This window comes from Mobula birostris, chromosome 11, assembly GCF_030028105.1.
Source record: "Mobula birostris isolate sMobBir1 chromosome 11, sMobBir1.hap1, whole genome shotgun sequence".
Classification (NCBI taxonomy): domain Eukaryota; kingdom Metazoa; phylum Chordata; class Chondrichthyes; order Myliobatiformes; family Myliobatidae; genus Mobula; species Mobula birostris.
Window position 1 is genome coordinate 11,388,919 of NC_092380.1, and position 24,845 is coordinate 11,413,763.

Here is a 24,845-nt window from a genome sequence, read left to right on the forward strand (position 1 = left end):
GAGAGAATGCAGAGAAGATTTACAAGGATGCTACCCAGATGTCTTTGCTCCTTAGATAAAAGCATTCGCTTGATCAATATATCTTCATAAGACATGCTCTCTAATCCAGCCAGCATCTGGGTAAATCTTCTCTGCACCCTCTCTGAAGCTTCCTCAACCTTCCAGTAATAAAGTGACCAGAACTGAACACAATACTCCAACTGTGGTCTAACTGCAAGAAGGAGATTAAAGGTGGTGTGATAGAGGTGTACACCGAAGCCAGAGATAGAGTGGACAGCCGGAGATAATTTCCCAAGCTGAAAATGGATACAGGACAGAACAGATCTCCCATTTTGTGGGGAAGTACAGGAGGTTGTCAGAGGTTGGTTTTTATACACAGAGAGTGGACATTGCGTGGAATGCTCTGCCAGGATTGATGGTAGTTGGCGATATATTAGCGATATTTAAGAGACTCTGAGGCACATAGTTGAAAGACAAATGAAGGACTATGTGAGAGGAAAGGGTAAGGTTGATCTTGGTGTAGGTGAAAGGGTTAGCACAACATTGTGGACTGAAGGGCCTGGACCGTGCTGTACTTTTCTATCTTCTGTGATCTGTCAACTATACATCACCGGCTTACAGTGAAGTGTCATTAAAATGAGAGCGAATGTTTGAGAACTGAACTGATAATGGCCATAGAGAATGTCCCGTCATTGGTGAACTGAAATTCTTTCCCTTGTTTTCCAGATTCTACAGAAAGAAATAGTCACTCTGAAGCTCGAGGTATCGACATTTATGATTTCAATCTCCTGCTGTAACATTCTCTGGTGAACAATACATTCACGATTGTACTAATGACCCTGGGAATCCATGGGTAACCATTGGCCTTGGCTGGAAACCCCAAAACTGTGAGCCCTGTTCCTGAATCTGAGCAGACAGGATGGTGGAGTGGGTGAGAGAGGGACAACATCATCCCCGACAAAGGTTCCTTGGTATGGGAGGCTCAGATGAGTTGAAGCTCACAAGTTTGGGTGGACACCAACCTGGACCCATAGACACTTGTCTTACCTCCAGGGGAAAACTCTCACTCACCACAGAGAGACCATCTTCGGGTCGCTGTGTCTTGGGGAAAAAGTTGCATCCAATCCCACCCTCAGGTGGGGTGTTGGGAAATGGGTGAGCAGCTCATGGGGAGGTACTCAGATCTGTGGCAATGACGTGTTTGAGTGTAAACAGATAGTTCCACATTACAGGGATACACTTTGATGCTAGGAGACTTTCCACACTCACCTTCCATTTTATAATCAAACACTTTTTACTTTCAGATTCCAAAGAAAGTGGAGAAAGGAGAATCAAAGTGATTGGATCCCGAGAAGATGATGGTTCGTGGATTTGTTTCTATACGGAGATTATTGACTGAGCTAATCTGGGTCTGAGAGAATTAGTTCACTGGTTAAATATTTGACATCAGAATCCACAAGGAATCAGGTAGAATGGGGAACAGACTGGATACAAAGCAGAAGCATTTATTCCAGGAGAGGCTGAGAAATGGCAGATGGAGTTCAACTCAGAAAAGAGTGGAGTGATTCACTTTGGAAGGTCAAACTTGAAGGCAGAATTAGTCGGGGGATCAATTCAAGAGCCACAAGATAATGTTGCAGCTCTATAAACCTCAGGTTAGACCACACTTAGAGTATTATGTTGATTTCTGTTCACTTCTTTAGAGGAAGGATGTAGAAGCTTTAGAGAGAGTGCAGAGATTTACGAGGATCCTACCCAGGTGTCTCTTTGCTCCTTAGATAAAAGCCTTAGCTTGATCAATATATCTTCAGAAGACTGCTCTGTAATCCAGCCAGCGTGCTGGTAATTCTTCTCTGCACCCTCTTTAAAGCTTCCTCATCCTTCCAACAATGAAGTGACCAGAACTGAACACAATATTCCATGTGCGGTCTAACCACAAGAATGAGGATAAGAGGTGGTGTGATAGAGGTGTACACCAAAGGCATAGATTGAGTGGACAGCCGGAGATAATTTCCCAAGCTGAAAATGGATAGAGGACGGAACAGATCTCCCATGTTTGTGGGGAAGTACAGGGGATTGTCAGAGGTTGGTTTTTATACATAGAGAGTGGAAATTGCGTGGAATGCTCTGCCAGGATTGATGGTAGTTGGCGATATATTAGCGATATTTAAGAGACTCTGAGGCACATAGTTGAAGGACAAATGAAGGACTATGTGAGAGGAAAGGGTAAGATTGATCTTGGAGTAGGTGAAAGGGTTAGCACAACCTTGTAGGCTTAAGGGCCTGGACCGTGCTGTACTTATCTATGTTCTGTGATCTGTCAACTATACATCACCAGCTTACACTGAAGTGTCATTAAAATGAGAGCGAATGTTTGAGAACTGAACTTACATTGGCCATAGAGAATGCCCTGTGATTGGTAAACTGAAATTCTTTCCCTTCTTTTCCAGATTCTGCAGAAAGAAATAGTCACTCTGAAGCTCGAGGTATCAATATTTATGATTTCAATCTCTTGCTGTAACATTCTCTGGTGAACAATCCATTGACGATTGTACTAATGACCCTGGGAATCCGTGGGTAACCATTGGCCTTAGCTAGAAACCCCAACACTGTGAGCCCTGTTCCTGAATCTGAGCAGACAGGAGGGTGGAGTGTGTGAGAGAGGGACAACATCATCCCTGCCAAAGGTTCCCTGGTCTGGGAGGCTCAGCTGAGTTGAAGCTGACAAGTTTGGGTGGACACCAAACTGGACCCATAGACACTTGTCTCACCTCCAGGGGAAAACTCTCACTCACCACAGAGAGACCATCTTCGGGTCACTGTGTCTTGGGGGAAAAAGTTGGATCCAATCCCAACCTCAGGTGGGGTGTTGGGCAATGGGTGAGCAGCTCATGGGGAGGTACTCAGATCTGTGGCAATGATGTGTGTGAGTGTAAATAGATAGTTCCACATTACAGGGATACACTTTGATGCTAGGAGACTTTCCATACTCACCTTCCATTTTATAATCAAACACTTTTTACTTTCAGATTCCAAAGAAAGTGGAGAAAGGAGAATCAAAGTGATTGGGTCCCGAGAAGATGATGGTTCGTGGATTTCTTTCTATACAGAGATTGTTGACTGAGCTAATCTGGGTTTGAGAGGAGTAGTTCACTGGTTAATTACTTGACATCAGAATCCACAAGGAATCAGGTAGAATGGGGAACAGACTGGATACAAAGCAAAAGCACTTATTCCAGGAGAGGCTGAGAAGTGGGAGATGGTGTTCAACTCAGAAAAGAGTGGAGTGATTCACTTTGGAAGATCAAACTTGAAGGCAGAATTAGTCGGGGGATCAAGTTCAAGGTAATGTTGCAGTTCTATAAAATTCTGGTTAGACCCCACTAGGAGTATTGTAATCACTTTTTTATAGGAAGGATGTAGAAACTTTAGAGAGAGTGCAGTGAAGATTTACGAGGATCCTACCCAGGTGTCTCTTTACTCCTTAGTTAAAAGCATTTGCTTGGTCAATATATCTTCATAAGACATGCTCTCTAATCCAGCCAGCGTCTGGGTAAATCTTCCCTGCACCCTCTCTAAAGCTTCCTCATCCTTCCAATAATAAAGGGACTAGATCTGAACACAAATTTCCAAGTGTTGTCTAACCACAAGAAGGGGTATAAGAGGTGGTATGATCAAAGTGTACAGTAAAGACATAGATAGAGTAGACAGCCAAGGATATTTGCCCAAGGTGGAAATGGAAAATTGACGGAGCAAAACCGACGTGTTTGTGGGGAAGTACAGGGGGATCTCTGAGGTTAGTTTTTTATACACAGAGACTGGTAATTGTGTTGAATGCGCTGCCGGGGGTGATGGTAGAAGGACATTTAGCGATTGTAAGGCACGTGGACAAAAGATTAATAACGGACTATGAGAAGAAAGGGTAAGATTGACATTGGAGAAGGTTAAAATGTTAGCACAACGTTAGGGCCTGAAGCACCTGGACTGTACTGGTCTGTTCTATGTTCAATTATCTGTGAACAATTCATCACCAGCTAAAAGTGAAGTGTCATTAAAATGGGGGGAGAGTTTGAGAACTTGACTGATAATGGCCATAGAGAATGCCCTGTGATTGGTGAACTGAAATTCTTTCTCTTCTTTTCCAGATTCTACAGAAAGAAATAGTCACTCTGAAGCTCGAGGTAACAATATTTATGATTTCAATCTCTTGCCGTCACATTCTCTGGTGAACAATCCATTGACGATGGTACTAATGACCCTGGGAATCCATGGGTAACCATTCTCCTTAGCTGGAAACCCCAACACTGTGAGCCCTGTTCCTGAATCTGAGCAGACGGGAGGGTGCAGTGTGTGAGAGAGGGACAACATCATCCCCGACAAAGGTTCCCTGGTCTGGGAGGCTCAGCTGAGTTGAAGCTGACAAGTTTGGGTGGACACCAACCTGGACACATAGACACCTGTCTCACCTCCAGCGGAAAACTCTCACTCGCCACAGAGAGACGATATTCGGGTCGCTGTGTCCTGGGAAAAAGTTGGATCTAATCCCAACCTCCGGGGTGTTGGGCAATGGGTGAGCAGCTTATGGGGAGGTACTCAGATCAGTGGCAGTGCCGTATGCGAGTGTGAACAGATAGTTACACGTTACAGGGATACACTTTGAAGCTGAGATACTTTCCACACTCACCTTCCATTTTATAATCAAACACTTTTTACTTTCAGATTCCAAAGAAAGTGGAGAAAGGAGAATCAAAGTGATTGGGTCCCGAGAAGATGATGGTTCGTGGATTTCTTTCTATACAGAGATTGTTGACTGAGCTAATCTGGGTCTGAGAGAAGTAGTTCACTGGTTAATTACTTGACATCAGAATCCACAAGGAATCAGATAGAATGGGGAACAGACTGGATACATTGCAGAAGCATTTATTCCAGGGGAGGCTGAGAAATGGCAGACGGAGTTCAACTCAGAAAAATGTGAATTATTCACTTTGGAAAGTCAAACCTGAAGGCAGAATTAGTCGCAGGATCGATTTCAAGAACCACAAGGTAATGTTGCAGCTTATAAAACTCAGGTTAGACCACACTTAGAGTATTGTGTTGATTTCTGTTCACCTCTTTATAGGAAGGATGTAGAAGCTTTAGAGGGAGTGCAGAGAAGATTTACAAGGATGCTACCCAGATGTCTTTGCTCCTTAGATAAAAGCATTCGCTTGAAAAATATATCTTCATAAGACATGCTCTCTAATCCAGCCAGCATCTGGGTAAATCTTCTCTGCACCCTCTCTAAAGCTTCCTCAACCTTCCAGTAATAAAGTGACCAGAACTGAACACAATACTCCAACTGTGGTCTAACTGCAAGAAGGAGATTAAAGGTGGTGTGATAGAGGTGTACACCGAAGCCAGAGATAGAGTGGACAGCCGGCGATAATTTCCCAAGCTGAAAATGGATACAGGACGGAACAGATCTCCCATGTTTGTGGGGAAGTATAGGGGATTGTCAGAGGTTGGTTTTTATACACAGAGTGGAAATTGCGTGGAATGCTCTACCAGGATTATTGGTAATTGGTGATATATTAGCGATATTTAAGAGACTCTGAGGCACATAGTTGAAAGACAAATGAAGGACTATGTGAGAGGAAAGGGTAAGATTGATCTTGGAGTAGGTGAAAGGGTTAGCACAACATTGTGGACTGAAGGGCCTGGACCATGCTGTACTTTTCTATGTTCTGTGATCTGTCAAATATACATCACCGGCTTACAGTGAAGTGTCATTAAAATGAGAGCGAATGTTTGAGAACTGAACTGATAATGGCCATAGAGAATATCCCTTCATTGGTGAACTGAAATTCTTTCCCTTCTTTTCCAGATTCTACAGAAAGAAATAGTCACTCTGAAGCTCGAGGTATCGACATTTATGATTTCAATCTCTTGCTGTAACATTCTCTGGTGAACAATCCATTGACAATTGTACTAATGACCCTGGGAATCCGTAGGTAACCATTGGCCTTGGCTGGAAACCCCAAAACTGTGAGCCCTGTTCCTGAATCTGAGCAGACAGGAGGGTAGTGTGTGTGAGAGAGGGACAACATCATCCCCGACAAAGGTTCCTTGGTATGGGAGGCTCAGATGAGTTGAAGCTCACAAGTTTGGGTGGACACCAACCTGGACCCGTAGACACTTGTTTCACCTCCAGGGGAAAACTCTCACTCACCACAGAGAGACCATCTTCGGGTTGCTGTGTCTTGGGAAAAAGTTGGATCCAATCCCAACCTCAGGTGGGGTGTTGGGAAATGGGTGAGCAGCTCATGGGGAGGTACTCAGATCTGTGGCAATGATGTGTGTGAGTGTAAATAGATAGTTCCACATTACAGGGATACACTTTGATGCTAGGAGACTTTCCATACTCACCTTCCATTTTATAATCAAACACTTTTTACTTTCAGATTCCAAAGAAAGTGGAGAAAGGAGAATCAAAGTGATTGGGTCCCGAGAAGATGATGGTTCGTGGATTTCTTTCTATACAGAGATTGTTGACTGAGCTAATCTGGGTCTGAGAGGAGTAGTTCACTGGTTAATTACTTGACATCAGAATCTACAAGGAATCAGATAGAATGGGGAACAGACTGGATACATTGCAGAAGCATTTATTCCAGGGGAGGCTGAGAAATGGCAGACGGAGTTCAACTCAGAAAAGTGTGAATTATTCACTTTGGAAAGTCAAACCTGAAGGCAGAATTAGTCGCAGGATCGAGTTCAAGAACCACAAGGTAATGTTGCAGCTTATAAAACTCAGGTTAGACCACACTTAGAGTATTGTGTTGATTTCTGTTCTCCTCTTTATAGGAAGGATGTAGAAGCTTTAGAGGGAGTGCAGAGAAGATTTACAAGGATGCTACACAGATGTCTTTGCTCCTTAGATAAAATCATTCGCTTGATCAATATATCTTCATAAGACATGCTCTCTAATCCAGCCAGCGTCCTGGTAAATCTTCTCTGCACCCTCTTTAAAGCTTCCTCATCCTTCGAACAATGAAGTGACCAGAACTGAACACAATATTCCAAGTGCGGTCTAACCACAAGAATGAGGATAAGAGGTGGTATGATCAAAGTGTACCGTAAAGGTGAAAATAGAGTGGACAGCCAGGGATATTTTCCCAAGCTGGAAATGGAAAATTGAGGGAGTAAACCTCGCGTGTTTGAGGGGAAGTACAGGGGGATGTCTGAGATTTGTTTTTATACACAGAGAGTGGTAATTCTGTGGAATGCATTGCTAGGCGTCCTGACGAAGGGTCTCGGCCTGAAACGTCAACTACACCTCTTCCTAAAGATGCTGCCTGGCCTGCTACGTTCACCAGCAACTTTTTTGAGTGTATTATGTCTGAGATACGTTTTTATACACAGAGTGGTAATTGTGTGGAATGCGCTGCTAGGGGTAATGTTAGAGGGACATTTAAGAGACTCTAAGGCACATGGATGAAAGAAATGAAGGACTATTTGAGAAGAAAGGGTAAGATTGACATTGGAGAAGTGTAAAATGTTAGCACAACATTATGGACTGAAGCTCCTGGACTGTACTGGACTGTTCTATGTTCAATGATCTGTGAACAATTCATCACCAGCTTAAAGTGAAAAGTCATAAAAATGAGAGCGAGAGTTTGAGAACTGAACTGACGATGGCCATAGACAACGCCCTGTCATTGGTGAACTGAAATTCTTTCCCTTTTCCAGATTCTACAGAAAGAAGCAGTCACTCTGAAGCTCGAGGTATCAATATTTATGATTTCAATCTCTTGCTGTAACATTCTCTGGTGAACAATCCATTGACGATTCTACTAATGACCCTGGGAATCCGTAGGTAACCATTGGCCTTGGCTGGAAACCCCAACACTGTGAGCCCTGTTCCTGAGTCTGAGGAGACAGGAGGGTGGAGTGGGTGAGAGAGGGACAACATCATCCCCGACAAAGGTTCCTTGGTATGGGAGGCTCAGATGAGTTGAAGCTGACAAGTTTGTGTGGACACCAACCCGGACCCATAGACACCTGTTTCACCTCCAAGGGAAAACTCTCACTCGCCACAGAGAGACCATATTCGGGTCGCTGTGTCCTGGGAAAAAGTTGGATCCAATCCCACCCTTAGGGAGGTGTTGGGCAATGGGTGAGCAGCTCATGGAGAGGTACTCAGATCTGTGGCAATGACGTGGGTGAGTGTAAACAGATAGTTCCACATTACAGGGATACACTTTGATGCTAGGAGACTTTCCACACTCACCTTCCATTTTATAATCAAGCACTTTCTACTTTCAGATTCTAAAGAAAGTGGAGAAAGGAGAATCAAAGTGATTGGATCCCGAGAAGATGATGGTTCGTGGATTTGTTTCTATACGGAGATTGTTGACTGAGCTAATTTGGGTTTGAGAGAATTAGTTCACTGGTTAGTTACTTGACATCAGAATCCACAAGGAATCAGACAGAATGGGGAACAGCCTGGATGCATTGCAGAAGCATTTATTCCAGGAGAGGCTGAGAAATGGCAGATGGAGTTCAACTCAGAAAAGTGTGGAGTGATTCACTTTGGAAGGTCAAACTTGAAGGCAGAATTAGTCGGGGGATCAATTCATGAGCCACAAGATAATGTTGCAGCTCTATAAAACTCAGGTTAGACCACACTTAGATTATTATGTTGATTTCTGTTCACTTCTTTAGAGGAAGGATGTAGAAGCTTTAGAGAGAGTGCAGAGATTTACGACGATCCTACCCAGGTGTCTCTTTGCTTCTCAGATAAAAGCCTTAGCTTGATCAATATATCTTCAGAAGACTGCTCTGTAATCCAGCCAGCGTGCTGGTAATTCTTCTCTGGACCCTCTCTAAAGCTTCCTCATCCTTCCAGTAACAAAGTGACCAGAACTGAACACAATACTCCAAGTGTGGTCCAACTACAAGAAGGAGAATAAAAGGTGGTGTGATAGAGGTGTACACCAAAGGCATAGATGGAGTGGACAGCCGGAGATAATTTCCCAAGCTGAAAATGGATACAGAACGGAACAGATCTCCCATGTTTGTGGGGAAGTACAGGGGATTGTCAGAGGTTGGTTTTTATACACAGAGAATGGAAATTGTGTGGAATGCTCTGCCAGGATTTATGGTAGTTGGCGATATATTAGCGATATTTAAGAGACTCTGAGGCACATAGTTGAAAGACAAATGAAGGACTATGTGAGAGGAAAGGGTAAGGTTGATCTTGGAGTAGGTGAAAGGGTTAGCACAACATTGTGGACTGAAGGGCCTGGACCATGCTGTACTTTTCTATGTTCTGTGATCTGTCAACTATACATCACCGGCTTACAGTGAAGTGTCATTAAAATGAGAGCGAATGTTTGAGAACTGAACTGATAATGGCCATAGAGAATATCCCTTCATTGGTGAACTGAAATTCTTTCCCTTTTCCAGATTCTACAGAAAGAAATAGCCACTCTGAAGCTCGAGGTATCGACATTTATGATTTCAATCTCTTGCTGTAACATTCTCTGGTGAACAATCCATTGACGATGGTACTAATGACCCTGGGAATCCATGGGTAACCATTCTCCTTAGCTGGAAACCCCAACACTGTGAGCCCTGTTCCTGAATTTGAGCAGACGGGAGGGTGCAGTGTGTGAGAGAGGGACAACATCATCCCCGACAAAGGTTCCCTGGTCTGGGAGGCTCAGCTGAGTTGAAGCTGACAAGTTTGGGTGGACACCAACCTGGACACATAGACACCTGTCTCACCTCCAGCGGAAAACTCTCACTCGCCACAGAGAGACGATATTCGGGTCGCTGTGTCCTGGGAAAAAGTTGGATCTAATCCCAACCTCAGGGGTGTTGGGCAATGGGTGAGCAGCTTATGGGGAGGTACTCAGATCAGTGGCAGTGCCGTGTGTGAGTGTGAACAGATAGTTACACGTTACAGGGATACACTTTGAAGCTGAGAGACTTTCCACACTCACCTTCCATTTTGTAATCAAACACTTTTTACTTTCAGATTCCAAAGAAAGTGGAGAAAGGAGAATCAAAGTGATTGGGTCCCGAGAAGATGATGGTTCGTGGATTTCTTTCTATACAGAGATTGTTGACTGAGCTAATCTGGGTCTGAGAGAAGTAGTTCACTGGTTAATTACTTGACATCAGAATCCACAAGGAATCAGATAGAATGGGGAACAGACTGGATACATTGCAGAAGCATTTATTCCAGGGGAGGCTGAGAAATGGCAGACAGAGTTCAACTCAGAAAGGTGTGAATTATTCACTTTGGAAAGTCAAACCCGAAGGCAGAATTAGTCTCGGGATCGAGTTCAAGAACCACAAGGTAATGTTGAGACCACACTTAGAGTATTGTGTTGATTTCTGTTCACCTCTTTATAGGAAGGATGTAGAAGCTTTAGAGGGAGTGCAGAGAAGATTTACAAGGATGCTACCCAGATGTCTTTGCTCCTTAGATAAAAGCATTCGCTTGATCAATATATCTTCATAAGACATGCTCTCTAATCCAGCCAGTGTCCTGGGAAATCTTCTCTGCACCCTCTTTAAAGCTTCCTCATCCTTCCAACAATGAAGTGACCAGAACTGAACACAATATTCCAAGTGCGGTCTAACCACAAGAATGAGGATAAGAGGTGGTATGATCAAAGTGTACAGTAAAGGTGTAGATAGAGTGGACAGCCAGGGATATTTTCCCAAGCTGGAAATGGAAAATTGAGGGAGCAAACCTCGCGTGTTTGAGGGGAAGTACAGGGGGATGTCTGAGATTCGTTTTTATACACAGAGTGGTAATTGTGTGGAATGCGCTGCTAGGGGTAGTGTTAGAGGGACATTTAAGAGACTCTAAGGCACATGGATGAAAGAAATGAAGGACAATTTGAGAAGAAAGGGTAAGATTGACATTGGAGATGGGTAAAGTGTTAGCACAACATTATGGGCTGAAGCTCCTGGACTGGACTGTACTGGACTGTTCTATGTTCAATGATCTGTGAACAATTCATCACCAGTTTAAAGTGAAAAGTCATAAAAATGTGAGCGAGAGTTTGAGAACTGAACTGACGATGGCCATAGAAAACGCCCTGTCATTGGTGAACTGAAATTCTTTCCCTTCTTTTCCAGATTCTACAGAAAGAAATAGTCACTCTGAAGCTCGAGGTATCAATATTTATGATTTCAATCTCTTGCTGTAACATTCTCTGGTGAACAATCCATTGACGATTCTACTGATGACCCTGGGAATCCGTAGGTAACCATTGGCCTTGGCTGGAAACCCCAACACTGTGAGCCCTGTTCCTGAGTCTGAGGAGACAGGAGGGTGGAGTGTGTGAGAGAGGAACGACATCATCCCCGACAAAGGTTCCTTGGTATGGGAGGCTCAGCTGAGTTGAAGCTGACAAGTTTGGGTGGACACCAACCCGGACCCATAGACACCTGTTTCACCTCCAAGGGAAAACTCTCACTCGCCACAGAGAGACCATATACGGGTCGCTGTGTCCTGGGAAAAAGTTGAATCCAATCCAACCCTCAGGGAGGTGTTGGGCAATGGGTGAGCAGCTCATGGGGAGGTACTCGGATCAGTGGCAGTGCCGTGTGTGACTGTGAACAGATAGTTACACATTATAGGGATACACTTTGAAGCTGAGAGACTTTCCACACTCACCTTCCATTTTATAATCAAACACTTTTTACTTTCAGATTCCAAAGAAAGTGGAGAAAGGAGAATCAAAGTGATTGGATCCCGAGAAGATGATGGTTCGTGGATTTCTTTCTATACATAGTTTGTTCACTGAGCTAATCTGGGTCAGAGAGGAGTAGTTCACTGGTTAGTTACTTGACATCAGAATCCACAAGGAATCAGACAGAATGGGGAACAGACTGGATGCATTGCAGAAGCATTTATTCCAGGAGAGGCTGAGAAATGGCAGATGGAGTTCAACTCAGAAAAGTGTGAATTATTCACTTTGGAAAGTCAAACCTGAAGGCAGAATTAGTTTCGGGATCGAGTTCAGGAGCCACAAGGTAATGTTGCAGCTTATAAAACTCTGGTTACACCACACTTAGAGTATTGTGTTGATTTCTGTTCACTTCTTTATAGGAAGGATGTAGAAGCTTTAGAGAGAATGCAGAGAAGATTTACAAGGATGCTACCCAGATATCTTTGCTCCTTAGATAAAAGCATTCGCTTGATCAATATATCTTCATAAGACATGCTCTCTAATCCAGCCAGCATCTGGGTAAATCTTCTCTGCACCCTCTCTGAAGCTTCCTCAACCTTCCAGTAATAAAGTGACCAGAACTGAACACAATACTCCAACTGTGGTCTAACTGCAAGAAGGAGATTAAAGGTGGTGTGATAGAGGTGTACACCGAAGCCAGAGATGGAGTGGACAGCCGGAGATAATTTCCCAAGCTGAAAATGGATACAGGACAGAACAGATCTCCCATTTTGTGGGGAAGTACAGGAGGTTGTCAGAGGTTGGTTTTTATACACAGAGAGTGGACATTGCGTGGAATGCTCTGCCAGGATTGATGGTAGTTGGCGATATATTAGCGATATTTAAGAGACTCTGAGGCACATAGTTGAAAGACAAATGAAGGACTATGTGAGAGGAAAGGGTAAGATTGATCTTGGAGTAGGTGAAAGGGTTAGCACAACATTGTGGACTGAAGGGCCTGGACCGTGCTGTACTTTTCTATCTTCTGTGATCTGTCAACTATACATCACCGGCTTACACTGAAGTGTCATTAAAATGAGAGCGAATGTTTGAGAACTGAACTGATAATGGCCATAGAGAATATCCCTTCATTGGTGAACTGAAATTCTTTCCCTTGTTTTCCAGATTCTACAGAAAGAAATAGTCACTCTGAAGCTCGAGGTATCGACGTTTATGATTTCAATCTCCTGCTGTAACATTCTCTGGTGAACAATACATTCACGATTGTACTAATGACCCTGGGAATCCATGGGTAACCATTGGCCTTGGCTGGAAACCCCAAAACTGTGAGCCCTGTTCCTGAATCTGAGCAGACAGGATGGTGGAGTGTGTGAGAGAGGGACAACATCATCCCCGACAAAGGTTCCTTGGTATGGGAGGCTCAGATGAGTTGAAGCTGACAAGTTTGGGTGGACACCAACCTGGACCCATAGACACTTGTCTCACCTCCAGGGGAAAACTCTCACTCACCACAGAGAGACCATCTTCGGGTCGCTGTGTCTTGGGGAAAAAGTTGCATCCAATCCCACCCTCAGGTGGGGTGTTGGGAAATGGGTGAGCAGCTCATGGGGAGGTACTCAGATCTGTGGCAATGACGTGTTTGAGTGTAAACAGATAGTTCCACATTACAGGGATACACTTTGATGCTAGGAGACTTCCCACACTCACCTTCCATTTTATAATCAAACACTTTTTACTTTCAGATTCCAAAGAAAGTGGAGAAAGGAGAATCAAAGTGATTGGATCCCGAGAAGATGATGGTTCGTGGATTTGTTTCTATACGGAGATTGTTGACTGAGCTAATCTGGGTCTGAGAGAATTAGTTCACTGGTTAAATATTTGACATCAGAGTCCACAAGGAATCAGGTAGAATGGGGAACAGACTGGATACAAAGCAGAAGCATTTATTCCAGGAGAGGCTGAGAAATGGCAGATGGAGTTCAACTCAGAAAAGAGTGGAGTGATTCACTTTGGAAGGTCAAACTTGAAGGCAGAATTAGTCGGGGGATCAATTCAAGAGCCACAAGATAATGTTGCAGCTCTATAAAACTCAGGTTAGACCACACTTAGAGTATTATGTTGATTTCTGTTCACTTCTTTAGAGGAAGGATGTAGAAGCTTTAGAGAGAGTGCAGAGATTTACGAGGATCCTACCCAGGTGTCTCTTTGCTCCTTAGATAAAAGCCTTAGCTTGATCAATATATCTTCAGAAGACTGCTCTGTAATCCAGCCAGCGTGCTGGTAATTCTTCTCTGCACCCTCTTTAAAGCTTCCTCATCCTTCCAACAATGAAGTGACCAGAACTGAACACAATATTCCATGTGCGGTCTAACCACAAGAATGAGGATAAGAGGTGGTGTGATAGAGGTGTACACCAAAGGCATAGATTGAGTGGACAGCCGGAGATAATTTCCCAAGCTGAAAATGGATAGAGGACGGAACAGATCTCCCATGTTTGTGGGGAAGTACAGGGGATTGTCAGAGGTTGGTTTTTATACATAGAGAGTGGAAATTGCGTGGAATGCTCTGCCAGGATTGATGGTAGTTGGCGATATATTAGCGATATTTAAGAGACTCTGAGGCACATAGTTGAAGGACAAATGAAGGACTATGTGAGAGGAAAGGGTAAGATTGATCTTGGAGTAGGTGAAAGGGTTAGCACAACCTTGTAGGCTTAAGGGCCTGGACCGTGCTGTACTTATCTATGTTCTGTGATCTGTCAACTATACATCACCAGCTTACACTGAAGTGTCATTAAAATGAGAGCGAATGTTTGAGAACTGAACTTACATTGGCCATAGAGAATGCCCTGTGATTGGTAAACTGAAATTCTTTCCCTTCTTTTCCAGATTCTGCAGAAAGAAATAGTCACTCTGAAGCTCGAGGTATCAATATTTATGATTTCAATCTCTTGCTGTAACATTCTCTGGTGAACAATCCATTGACGATTGTACTAATGACCCTGGGAATCCATGGGTAACCATTCTCCTTAGCTGGAAACCCCAACACTGTGAGCCCTGTTCCTGAATCTGAGCAGACGGGAGGGTGCAGTGTGTGAGAGAGGGACAACATCATCCCCGACAAAGGTTCCCTGGTCTGGGAGGCTCAGCTGAGTTGAAGCTGACAAGTTTGGGTGGACACCAACCTGGACACATAGACACCTGTCTCACCTCCAGCGGAAAACTCTCACTCGCCACAGAGAGACGATATTCGGGTCGCTGTGTCCTGGGAAAAAGTTGGATCTAATCCCAACCTCCGGGGTGTTGGGCAATGGGTGAGCAGCTTATGGGGAGGTACTCAGATCAGTGGCAGTGCCGTATGCGAGTGTGAACAGATAGTTACACGTTACAGGGATACACTTTGAAGCTGAGATACTTTCCACACTCACCTTCCATTTTATAATCAAACACTTTTTACTTTCAGATTCCAAAGAAAGTGGAGAAAGGAGAATCAAAGTGATTGGGTCCCGAGAAGATGATGGTTCGTGGATTTCTTTCTATACAGAGATTGTTGACTGAGCTAATCTGGGTCTGAGAGAAGTAGTTCACTGGTTAATTACTTGACATCAGAATCCACAAGGAATCAGATAGAATGGGGAACAGACTGGATACATTGCAGAAGCATTTATTCCAGGGGAGGCTGAGAAATGGCAGACGGAGTTCAACTCAGAAAAATGTGAATTATTCACTTTGGAAAGTCAAACCTGAAGGCAGAATTAGTCGCAGGATCGATTTCAAGAACCACAAGGTAATGTTGCAGCTTATAAAACTCAGGTTAGACCACACTTAGAGTATTGTGTTGATTTCTGTTCACCTCTTTATAGGAAGGATGTAGAAGCTTTAGAGGGAGTGCAGAGAAGATTTACAAGGATGCTACCCAGATGTCTTTGCTCCTTAGATAAAAGCATTCGCTTGAAAAATATATCTTCATAAGACATGCTCTCTAATCCAGCCAGCATCTGGGTAAATCTTCTCTGCACCCTCTCTAAAGCTTCCTCAACCTTCCAGTAATAAAGTGACCAGAACTGAACACAATACTCCAACTGTGGTCTAACTGCAAGAAGGAGATTAAAGGTGGTGTGATAGAGGTGTACACCGAAGCCAGAGATAGAGTGGACAGCCGGCGATAATTTCCCAAGCTGAAAATGGATACAGGACGGAACAGATCTCCCATGTTTGTGGGGAAGTATAGGGGATTGTCAGAGGTTGGTTTTTATACACAGAGAGTGGAAATTGCGTGGAATGCTCTACCAGGATTATTGGTAATTGGTGATATATTAGCGATATTTAAGAGACTCTGAGGCACATAGTTGAAAGACAAATGAAGGACTATGTGAGAGGAAAGGGTAAGATTGATCTTGGAGTAGGTGAAACGGTTAGCACAACATTGTGGACTGAAGGGCCTGGACCATGCTGTACTTTTCTATGTTCTGTGATCTGTCAAATATACATCACCGGCTTACAGTGAAGTGTCATTAAAATGAGAGCGAATGTTTGAGAACTGAACTGATAATGGCCATAGAGAATATCCCTTCATTGGTGAACTGAAATTCTTTCCCTTCTTTTCCAGATTCTACAGAAAGAAATAGTCACTCTGAAGCTCGAGGTATCGACATTTATGATTTCAATCTCTTGCTGTAACATTCTCTGGTGAACAATCCATTGACAATTGTACTAATGACCCTGGGAATCCGTAGGTAACCATTGGCCTTGGCTGGAAACCCCAAAACTGTGAGCCCTGTTCCTGAATCTGAGCAGACAGGAGGGTAGTGTGTGTGAGAGAGGGACAACATCATCCCCGACAAAGGTTCCTTGGTATGGGAGGCTCAGATGAGTTGAAGCTCACAAGTTTGGGTGGACACCAACCTGGACCCGTAGACACTTGTTTCACCTCCAGGGGAAAACTCTCACTCACCACAGAGAGACCATCTTCGGGTTGCTGTGTCTTGGGAAAAAGTTGGATCCAATCCCAACCTCAGGTGGGGTGTTGGGAAATGGGTAAGCAGCTCATGGGGAGGTACTCAGATCTGTGGCAATGACGTGTGTGAGTGTAAACAGATAGTTCCACATTACAGGGATACACTTTGATGCTAGGAGACTTTCCACACTCACCTTCCATTTTATAATCAAACACTTTTTACTTTCAGATTCCAAAGAAAGTGGAGAAAGGAGGATCAAAGTGATTGGATCCCGAGAAGATGATGGTTCGTGGATTTCTTTCTATACAGAGATTGTTGACTGAGCTAATCTGGGTCTGAGAGGAGTAGTTCACTGGTTAATTACTTGACATCAGAATCTACAAGGAATCAGATAGAATGGGGAACAGACTGGATACATTGCAGAAGCATTTATTCCAGGGGAGGCTGAGAAATGGCAGATGGAGTTCAACTCAGAAAAGTGTGAATTATTCACTTTGGAAAGTCAAACCTGAAGGCAGAATTAGTCACAGGATCGAGTTCAAGAACCACAAGGTAATATTGCAGCTTATAAAACTCAGGTTACACCACACTTAGAGTATCGTGTTGATTTCTGTTCTCTTTATAAGAAGGATGTAGAAGCTTTAGAGGGGGTGCAGAGAAGATTTACAAGGATGCTACCCAGATGTCTTTGCTCCTTAGATAAAAGCATTCGCTTGATCAATATATCTTCATTAGACATGCTCTCTAATCCAGCCAGCGTCCTGGGAAATCTTCTCTGCACCCTCTTTAAAGCTTCCTCATCCTTCCAACAATGAAGTGACCAGAACTGAACACAATATTCCAAGTGCGGTCTAACCACAAGAATGAGGATAAGAGGTGGTATGATCAAAGTGTACAGTAAAGGTGTAGATAGAGTGGACAGCCAGGGATATTTTCCCAAGCTGGAAATGGAAAATTGAGGGAGCAAACCTCGCGTGTTTGAGGGGAAGTACAGGGGGATGTCTGAGATTTGTTTTTATACACAGAGTGGTAATTGTGTGGAATGCGCTGCTAGGGGTAGTGTTAGAGGGACATTTAAGAGACTCTAAGGCACATGGATGAAAGAAATGAAGGACAATTTGAGAAGAAAGGGTAAGATTGACATTGGAGAAGGGTAAAGGGTTAGCACAACATTATGGGCTGAAGCTCCTGGACTGGACTGTACTGGACTGTTCTATGTTCAATGATCTGTGAACAATTCATCACCAGCTTAAAGTGAAAAGTCATAAAAATGTGAGCGAGAGTTTGAGAACTGAACTGACGATGGCCATAGAAAACGCCCTGTCATTGGTGAACTGAAATTCTTTCCCTTCTTTTCCAGATTCTACAGAAAGAAATAGTCACTCTGAAGCTCGAGGTATCGACGTTTATGATTTCAATCTCCTGCTGTAACATTCTCTGGTGAACAATACATTCACGATTGTACTAATGACCCTGGGAATCCATGGGTAACCATTGGCCTTGGCTGGAAACCCCAAAACTGTGAGCCCTGTTCCTGAATCTGAGCAGACAGGATGGTGGAGTGTGTGAGAGAGGGACAACATCATCCCCGACAAAGGTTCCTTGGTATGGGAGGCTCAGATAAGTTGAAGCTGACAAGTTTGGGTGGACACCAACCTGGACCCATAGACACTTGTCTCACCTCCAGGGGAAAACTCTCACTCACCACAGAGAGACCATCTTCGGGTCGCTGTGTCTTGGGGAAAAAGTTGCATCCAATCCCACCCTCAGGTGGGGTGTTGGGAAATGGGTGAGCAGCTCATGGGGAGGTACTCAGATCTGTGGCAATGACGTGTTTGAGTGTAAACAGATAGTTCCACATTACAGGGATACACTTTGATGCTAGGAGACTTTCCACACTCACCTTCCATTTTATAATCAAACACTTTTTACTTTCAGATTCCAAAGAAAGTGGAGAAAGGAGAATCAAAGTGATTGGATCCCGAGAAGATGATGGTTCGTGGATTTGTTTCTATACGGAGATTGTTGACTGAGCTAATCTGGGTCTGAGAGAATTAGTTCACTGGTTAAATATTTGACATCAGAGTCCACAAGGAATCAGGTAGAATGGGGAACAGACTGGATACAAAGCAGAAGCATTTATTCCAGGAGAGGCTGAGAAATGGCAGATGGAGTTCAACTCAGAAAAGAGTGGAGTGATTCACTTTGGAAGGTCAAACTTGAAGGCAGAATTAGTCGGGGGATCAATTCAAGAGCCACAAGATAATGTTGCAGCTCTATAAAACTCAGGTTAGACCACACTTAGAGTATTATGTTGATTTCTGTTCACTTCTTTAGAGGAAGGATGTAGAAGCTTTAGAGAGAGTGCAGAGATTTACGAGGATCCTACCCAGGTGTCTCTTTGCTCCTTAGATAAAAGCCTTAGCTTGATCAATATATCTTCAGAAGACTGCTCTGTAATCCAGCCAGCGTGCTGGTAATTCTTCTCTGCACCCTCTTTAAAGCTTCCTCATCCTTCCAACAATGAAGTGACCAGAACTGAACACAATATTCCATGTGCGGTCTAACCACAAGAATGAGGATAAGAGGTGGTGTGATAGAGGTGTACACCAAAGGCATAGATTGAGTGGACAGCCGGAGATAATTTCCCAAGCTGAAAATGGATAGAGGACGGAACAGATCTCCCATGTTTGTGGGGAAGTACAGGGGATTGTCAGAGGTTGGTTTTTATACATAGAGAGTGGAAATTGCGTGGAATGCTCTGCCAGGATTGATGGTAGTTGGCGATATATTAGCGATATTTAAGAGACTCTGAGGCACATAGTTGAAGGACAAATGAAGGACTATGTGAGAGGAAAGGGTAAGATTGATCTTGGAGTAGGTGAAAGGGTTAGCGCAACCTTGTAGGCTTAAGGGCCTGGACCGTGCTGTACTTATCTATGTTCTGTGATCTGTCAACTATACATCACCAGCTTACACTGAAGTGTCATTAAAATGAGAGCGAATGTTTGAGAACTGAACTTACATTGGCCATAGAGAATGCCCTGTGATTGGTAAACTGAAATTCTTTCCCTTCTTTTCCAGATTCTGCAGAAAGAAATAGTCACTCTGAAGCTCGAGGTATCAATATTTATGATTTCAATCTCTTGCTGTAACATTCTCTGGTGAACAATCCATTGACGATTGTACTAATGACCCTGGGAATCCATGGGTAACCATTCTCCTTAGCTGGAAACCCCAACACTGTGAGCCCTGTTCCTGAATCTGAGCAGACGGGAGGGTGCAGTGTGTGAGAGAGGGACAACATCATCCCCGACAAAGGTTCCCTGGTCTGGGAGGCTCAGCTGAGTTGAAGCTGACAAGTTTGGGTGGACACCAACCTGGACACATAGACACCTGTCTCACCTCCAGCGGAAAACTCTCACTCGCCACAGAGAGACGATATTCGGGTCGCTGTGTCCTGGGAAAAAGTTGGATCTAATCCCAACCTCCGGGGTGTTGGGCAATGGGTGAGCAGCTTATGGGGAGGTACTCAGATCAGTGGCAGTGCCGTATGCGAGTGTGAACAGATAGTTACACGTTACAGGGATACACTTTGAAGCTGAGATACTTTCCACACTCACCTTCCATTTTATAATCAAACACTTTTTACTTTCAGATTCCAAAGAAAGTGGAGAAAGGAGAATCAAAGTGATTGGGTCCCGAGAAGATGATGGTTCGTGGATTTCTTTCTATACAGAGATTGTTGACTGAGCTAATCTGGGTCTGAGAGAAGTAGTTCACTGGTTAATTACTTGACATCAGAATCCACAAGGAATCAGATAGAATGGGGAACAGACTGGATACATTGCAGAAGCATTTATTCCAGGGGAGGCTGAGAAATGGCAGACGGAGTTCAACTCAGAAAAATGTGAATTATTCACTTTGGAAAGTCAAACCTGAAGGCAGAATTAGTCGCAGGATCGATTTCAAGAACCACAAGGTAATGTTGCAGCTTATAAAACTCAGGTTAGACCACACTTAGAGTATTGTGTTGATTTCTGTTCACCTCTTTATAGGAAGGATGTAGAAGCTTTAGAGGGAGTGCAGAGAAGATTTACAAGGATGCTACCCAGATGTCTTTGCTCCTTAGATAAAAGCATTCGCTTGAAAAATATATCTTCATAAGACATGCTCTCTAATCCAGCCAGCATCTGGGTAAATCTTCTCTGCACCCTCTCTAAAGCTTCCTCAACCTTCCAGTAATAAAGTGACCAGAACTGAACACAATACTCCAACTGTGGTCTAACTGCAAGAAGGAGATTAAAGGTGGTGTGATAGAGGTGTACACCGAAGCCAGAGATAGAGTGGACAGCCGGCGATAATTTCCCAAGCTGAAAATGGATACAGGACGGAACAGATCTCCCATGTTTGTGGGGAAGTATAGGGGATTGTCAGAGGTTGGTTTTTATACACAGAGAGTGGAAATTGCGTGGAATGCTCTACCAGGATTATTGGTAATTGGTGATATATTAGCGATATTTAAGAGACTCTGAGGCACATAGTTGAAAGACAAATGAAGGACTATGTGAGAGGAAAGGGTAAGATTGATCTTGGAGTAGGTGAAACGGTTAGCACAACATTGTGGACTGAAGGGCCTGGACCATGCTGTACTTTTCTATGTTCTGTGATCTGTCAAATATACATCACCGGCTTACAGTGAAGTGTCATTAAAATGAGAGCGAATGTTTGAGAACTGAACTGATAATGGCCATAGAGAATATCCCTTCATTGGTGAACTGAAATTCTTTCCCTTCTTTTCCAGATTCTACAGAAAGAAATAGTCACTCTGAAGCTCGAGGTATCGACATTTATGATTTCAATCTCTTGCTGTAACATTCTCTGGTGAACAATCCATTGACAATTGTACTAATGACCCTGGGAATCCGTAGGTAACCATTGGCCTTGGCTGGAAACCCCAAAACTGTGAGCCCTGTTCCTGAATCTGAGCAGACAGGAGGGTAGTGTGTGTGAGAGAGGGACAACATCATCCCCGACAAAGGTTCCTTGGTATGGGAGGCTCAGATGAGTTGAAGCTCACAAGTTTGGGTGGACACCAACCTGGACCCGTAGACACTTGTTTCACCTCCAGGGGAAAACTCTCACTCACCACAGAGAGACCATCTTCGGGTTGCTGTGTCTTGGGAAAAAGTTGGATCCAATCCCAACCTCAGGTGGGGTGTTGGGAAATGGGTAAGCAGCTCATGGGGAGGTACTCAGATCTGTGGCAATGACGTGTGTGAGTGTAAACAGATAGTTCCACATTACAGGGATACACTTTGATGCTAGGAGACTTTCCACACTCACCTTCCATTTTATAATCAAACACTTTTTACTTTCAGATTCCAAAGAAAGTGGAGAAAGGAGGATCAAAGTGATTGGATCCCGAGAAGATGATGGTTCGTGGATTTCTTTCTATACAGAGATTGTTGACTGAGCTAATCTGGGTCTGAGAGGAGTAGTTCACTGGTTAATTACTTGACATCAGAATCTACAAGGAATCAGATAGAATGGGGAACAGACTGGATACATTGCAGAAGCATTTATTCCAGGGGAGGCTGAGAAATGGCAGACGGAGTTCAACTCAGAAAAGTGTGAATTATTCACTTTGGAAAGTCAAACCTGAAGGCAGAATTAGTCGCAGGATCGAGTTCAAGAACCACAAGGTAATGTTGAGACCACACTTAGAGTATTGTGTTGATTTCTGTTCACTTCTTTATAGGAAGGATGCAGAAGCTTTAGAGGGAGTGCAGAGAAGATTTACAAGGATGCTACCCAGATGTCTTTGCTCCTTAGATAAAAGCATTCGCTTGAACAATATGTCTTCATAAGACATGCTCTCTAATCCAGCCAGCGTCCTGGTCAATCTTCTCTGCACCCTCTTTAAAGCTTCCTCATCCTTCCAACAATGAAGTGACCAGAACTGAACACAATATTCCAAGTGCGGTCTAACCACAAGAATGAGGATAAGAGGTGGTGTGATAGAGGTGTACACCAAAGGCATAGATGGAGTGGACAGCCGGAGATAATTTCCCAAGCTGAAAATGGATACAGGACGGAACAGATCTCCCATGTTTGTGGGGAAGTACAGGGGATTGTCAGAGGTTGGTTTTTATACACAGAGAATGGAAATTGCATGGAATGCTCTGCCAGGATTGACGGTAGTTGGCGATATATTAGCGATATTTAAGAGACTCTGAGGCACATAGTTGAAAGACAAATGAAGGACTATTTGAGAGGAAAGGGTAAGATTGATCTTGGAGTAAGTGAAAGGGTTAGCACAACATTGTGGGCTTAAGGGCCTGGACCGTGCTGTATTTTTCTATGTTCTGTGATCTGTCAACTATACATCACCGGCTTACGGTGAAGTGTCATTAAAATGAGGCCGAATGTTTTGGAACTTGAACTGATAATGGCCATAGAGAATGCCCTGTGATTGGTGAACTGAAATTCTTTCCCTTCTTTTCCAGATTCTACAGAAAGAAATAGTCACTCTGAAGCTCGAGGTATCAATATTTATGATTTCAATCTCTTGCTGTAACATTCTCTGGTGAACAATCCATTGACGATTGTACTAATGACCCTGGGAATCTGTGGGTAACCATTGGCCTTAGCTGGAAACCCCAACACTGTGAGCCCTGTTCCTGAATCTGAGCAGACAAGAGGGTGGAGTGTGTGAGAGAGGGACAACATCATCCCCGACAAAGGTTCCCTGGTCTGGGAGACTCAGCTGAGTTGAAGCTGACAAGTTTGGGTGGACACCAACTTGGACCCATAGACACCTGTCTCACCTCTAAGGGAAAACTCTCACTCGCCACAGAGAGACCATATTCGGGTCGCTTTGTCCTGGGAAAAAGTTGGATCTAATCCCAACCTCCGGGGTGTTGGGCAATGGGTGAGCAGCTTATGGGGAGGTACTCAGATCAGAGGCAGTGCCGTGTGTGAGTGTGAACAGATAGTTACACGTTACAGGGATACACTTTGAAGCTGGGATACTTTCCACACTCACCTTCCGTTTTATAATCAAACACTTTTTACTTTCAGATTCCAAAGAAAGTGGAGAAAGGCGAATCAAACTGATTGGGTCCCGAGAAGATGATGGTTCGTGGATTTCTTTCTATACAGAGGTTGTTGACTGTGCTAATCTGGGTCTGAGAGAAGTAGTTCACTGGTTAATTACTTGACATCAGAATCCACAAGGAATCAGATAGAATGGGGAACAGACTGGATACATTGCAGAAGCATTTATTCCAGGGGAGGCTGAGAAATGGCAGACGGAGTTCAACTCAGAAAAGTGTGAATTATTCACTTTGGAAAGTCAAACCTGAAGGCAGAATTAGTCACAGGATCGAGTTCAAGAACCACAAGGTAATATTGCAGCTTATAAAACTCAGGTTACACCACACTTAGAGTATCGTGTTGATTTCTGTTCTCTTTATAAGAAGGATGTAGAAGCTTTAGAGGGGGTGCAGAGAAGATTTACAAGGATGCTACCCAGATGTCTTTGCTCCTTAGATAAAAGCATTCGCTTGATCAATATATCTTCATTAGACATGCTCTCTAATCCAGCCAGCGTCCTGGTAAATCTTCTCTGCACCCTCTTTAAAGCTTCCTCATCCTTCCAACAATGAAGTGACCAGAACTGAACACAATATTCCAAGTGCGGTCTAACCACAAGAATGAGGATAAGAGGTGGTATCATCAAAGTGTACAGTAAAGGTGTAGATAGAGTGGACAGCCAGGGCTATTTTCCCAAGCTTGAAATGCAAAATTGAGGGAGCAAACCTCGCGTGTTTGAGGGGAAGTATAGGGGGATGTTGGAGATTCGTTTTTATACACAGAGAGTGGTAATTCTGTGGAATGCATTGCTAGGCGTCCTGACGAAGGGTCTCGGCCTGAAACGTCGACTGCACCTCTTCCTAGAGATGCTGCCTGGCCTGCTGCATTCACCAGCAACTTTTTTGAGTGTATTATGTCTGAGATTCGTTTTTATACACAGAGTGGTAATTGTGTGGAATGCGCTGCTAGGGGTAATGTTAGAGGGACATTTAAGAGACTCTAAGGCACATGGATGAAAGAAATGAAGGACTATTTGAGAAGAAAGGGTAAGATTGACATTGGAGAAGGGTAAAGGGTTAGCACAACATTATGGGCTGAAG

General features: G+C 43.8%; 1 protein-coding gene across 1 annotated transcript in view; it reads left to right on the forward strand.

Moving 5' to 3' along the window:
* LOC140205367 (uncharacterized) overlaps positions 1 to 24,845 on the forward strand; it is a 126,540-nt gene that overhangs the window by 69,336 nt on the left and 32,359 nt on the right. The window contains exons 39-58 of the mRNA XM_072272961.1: positions 727 to 762; positions 1,305 to 1,361; positions 3,030 to 3,086; positions 4,146 to 4,181; positions 4,720 to 4,776; positions 5,864 to 5,899; positions 6,441 to 6,497; positions 8,302 to 8,358; positions 9,445 to 9,480; positions 10,019 to 10,075; positions 11,710 to 11,766; positions 12,855 to 12,890; positions 13,433 to 13,489; positions 16,299 to 16,334; positions 16,876 to 16,932; positions 18,008 to 18,043; positions 18,586 to 18,642; positions 21,452 to 21,487; positions 22,029 to 22,085; positions 23,157 to 23,192. Coding sequence (XP_072129062.1) covers positions 727 to 762; positions 1,305 to 1,361; positions 3,030 to 3,086; positions 4,146 to 4,181; positions 4,720 to 4,776; positions 5,864 to 5,899; positions 6,441 to 6,497; positions 8,302 to 8,358; positions 9,445 to 9,480; positions 10,019 to 10,075; positions 11,710 to 11,766; positions 12,855 to 12,890; positions 13,433 to 13,489; positions 16,299 to 16,334; positions 16,876 to 16,932; positions 18,008 to 18,043; positions 18,586 to 18,642; positions 21,452 to 21,487; positions 22,029 to 22,085; positions 23,157 to 23,192 — 951 coding nt within the window. The remainder of the gene's footprint in view (positions 1 to 726; positions 763 to 1,304; positions 1,362 to 3,029; positions 3,087 to 4,145; positions 4,182 to 4,719; positions 4,777 to 5,863; positions 5,900 to 6,440; positions 6,498 to 8,301; positions 8,359 to 9,444; positions 9,481 to 10,018; positions 10,076 to 11,709; positions 11,767 to 12,854; positions 12,891 to 13,432; positions 13,490 to 16,298; positions 16,335 to 16,875; positions 16,933 to 18,007; positions 18,044 to 18,585; positions 18,643 to 21,451; positions 21,488 to 22,028; positions 22,086 to 23,156; positions 23,193 to 24,845) is intronic.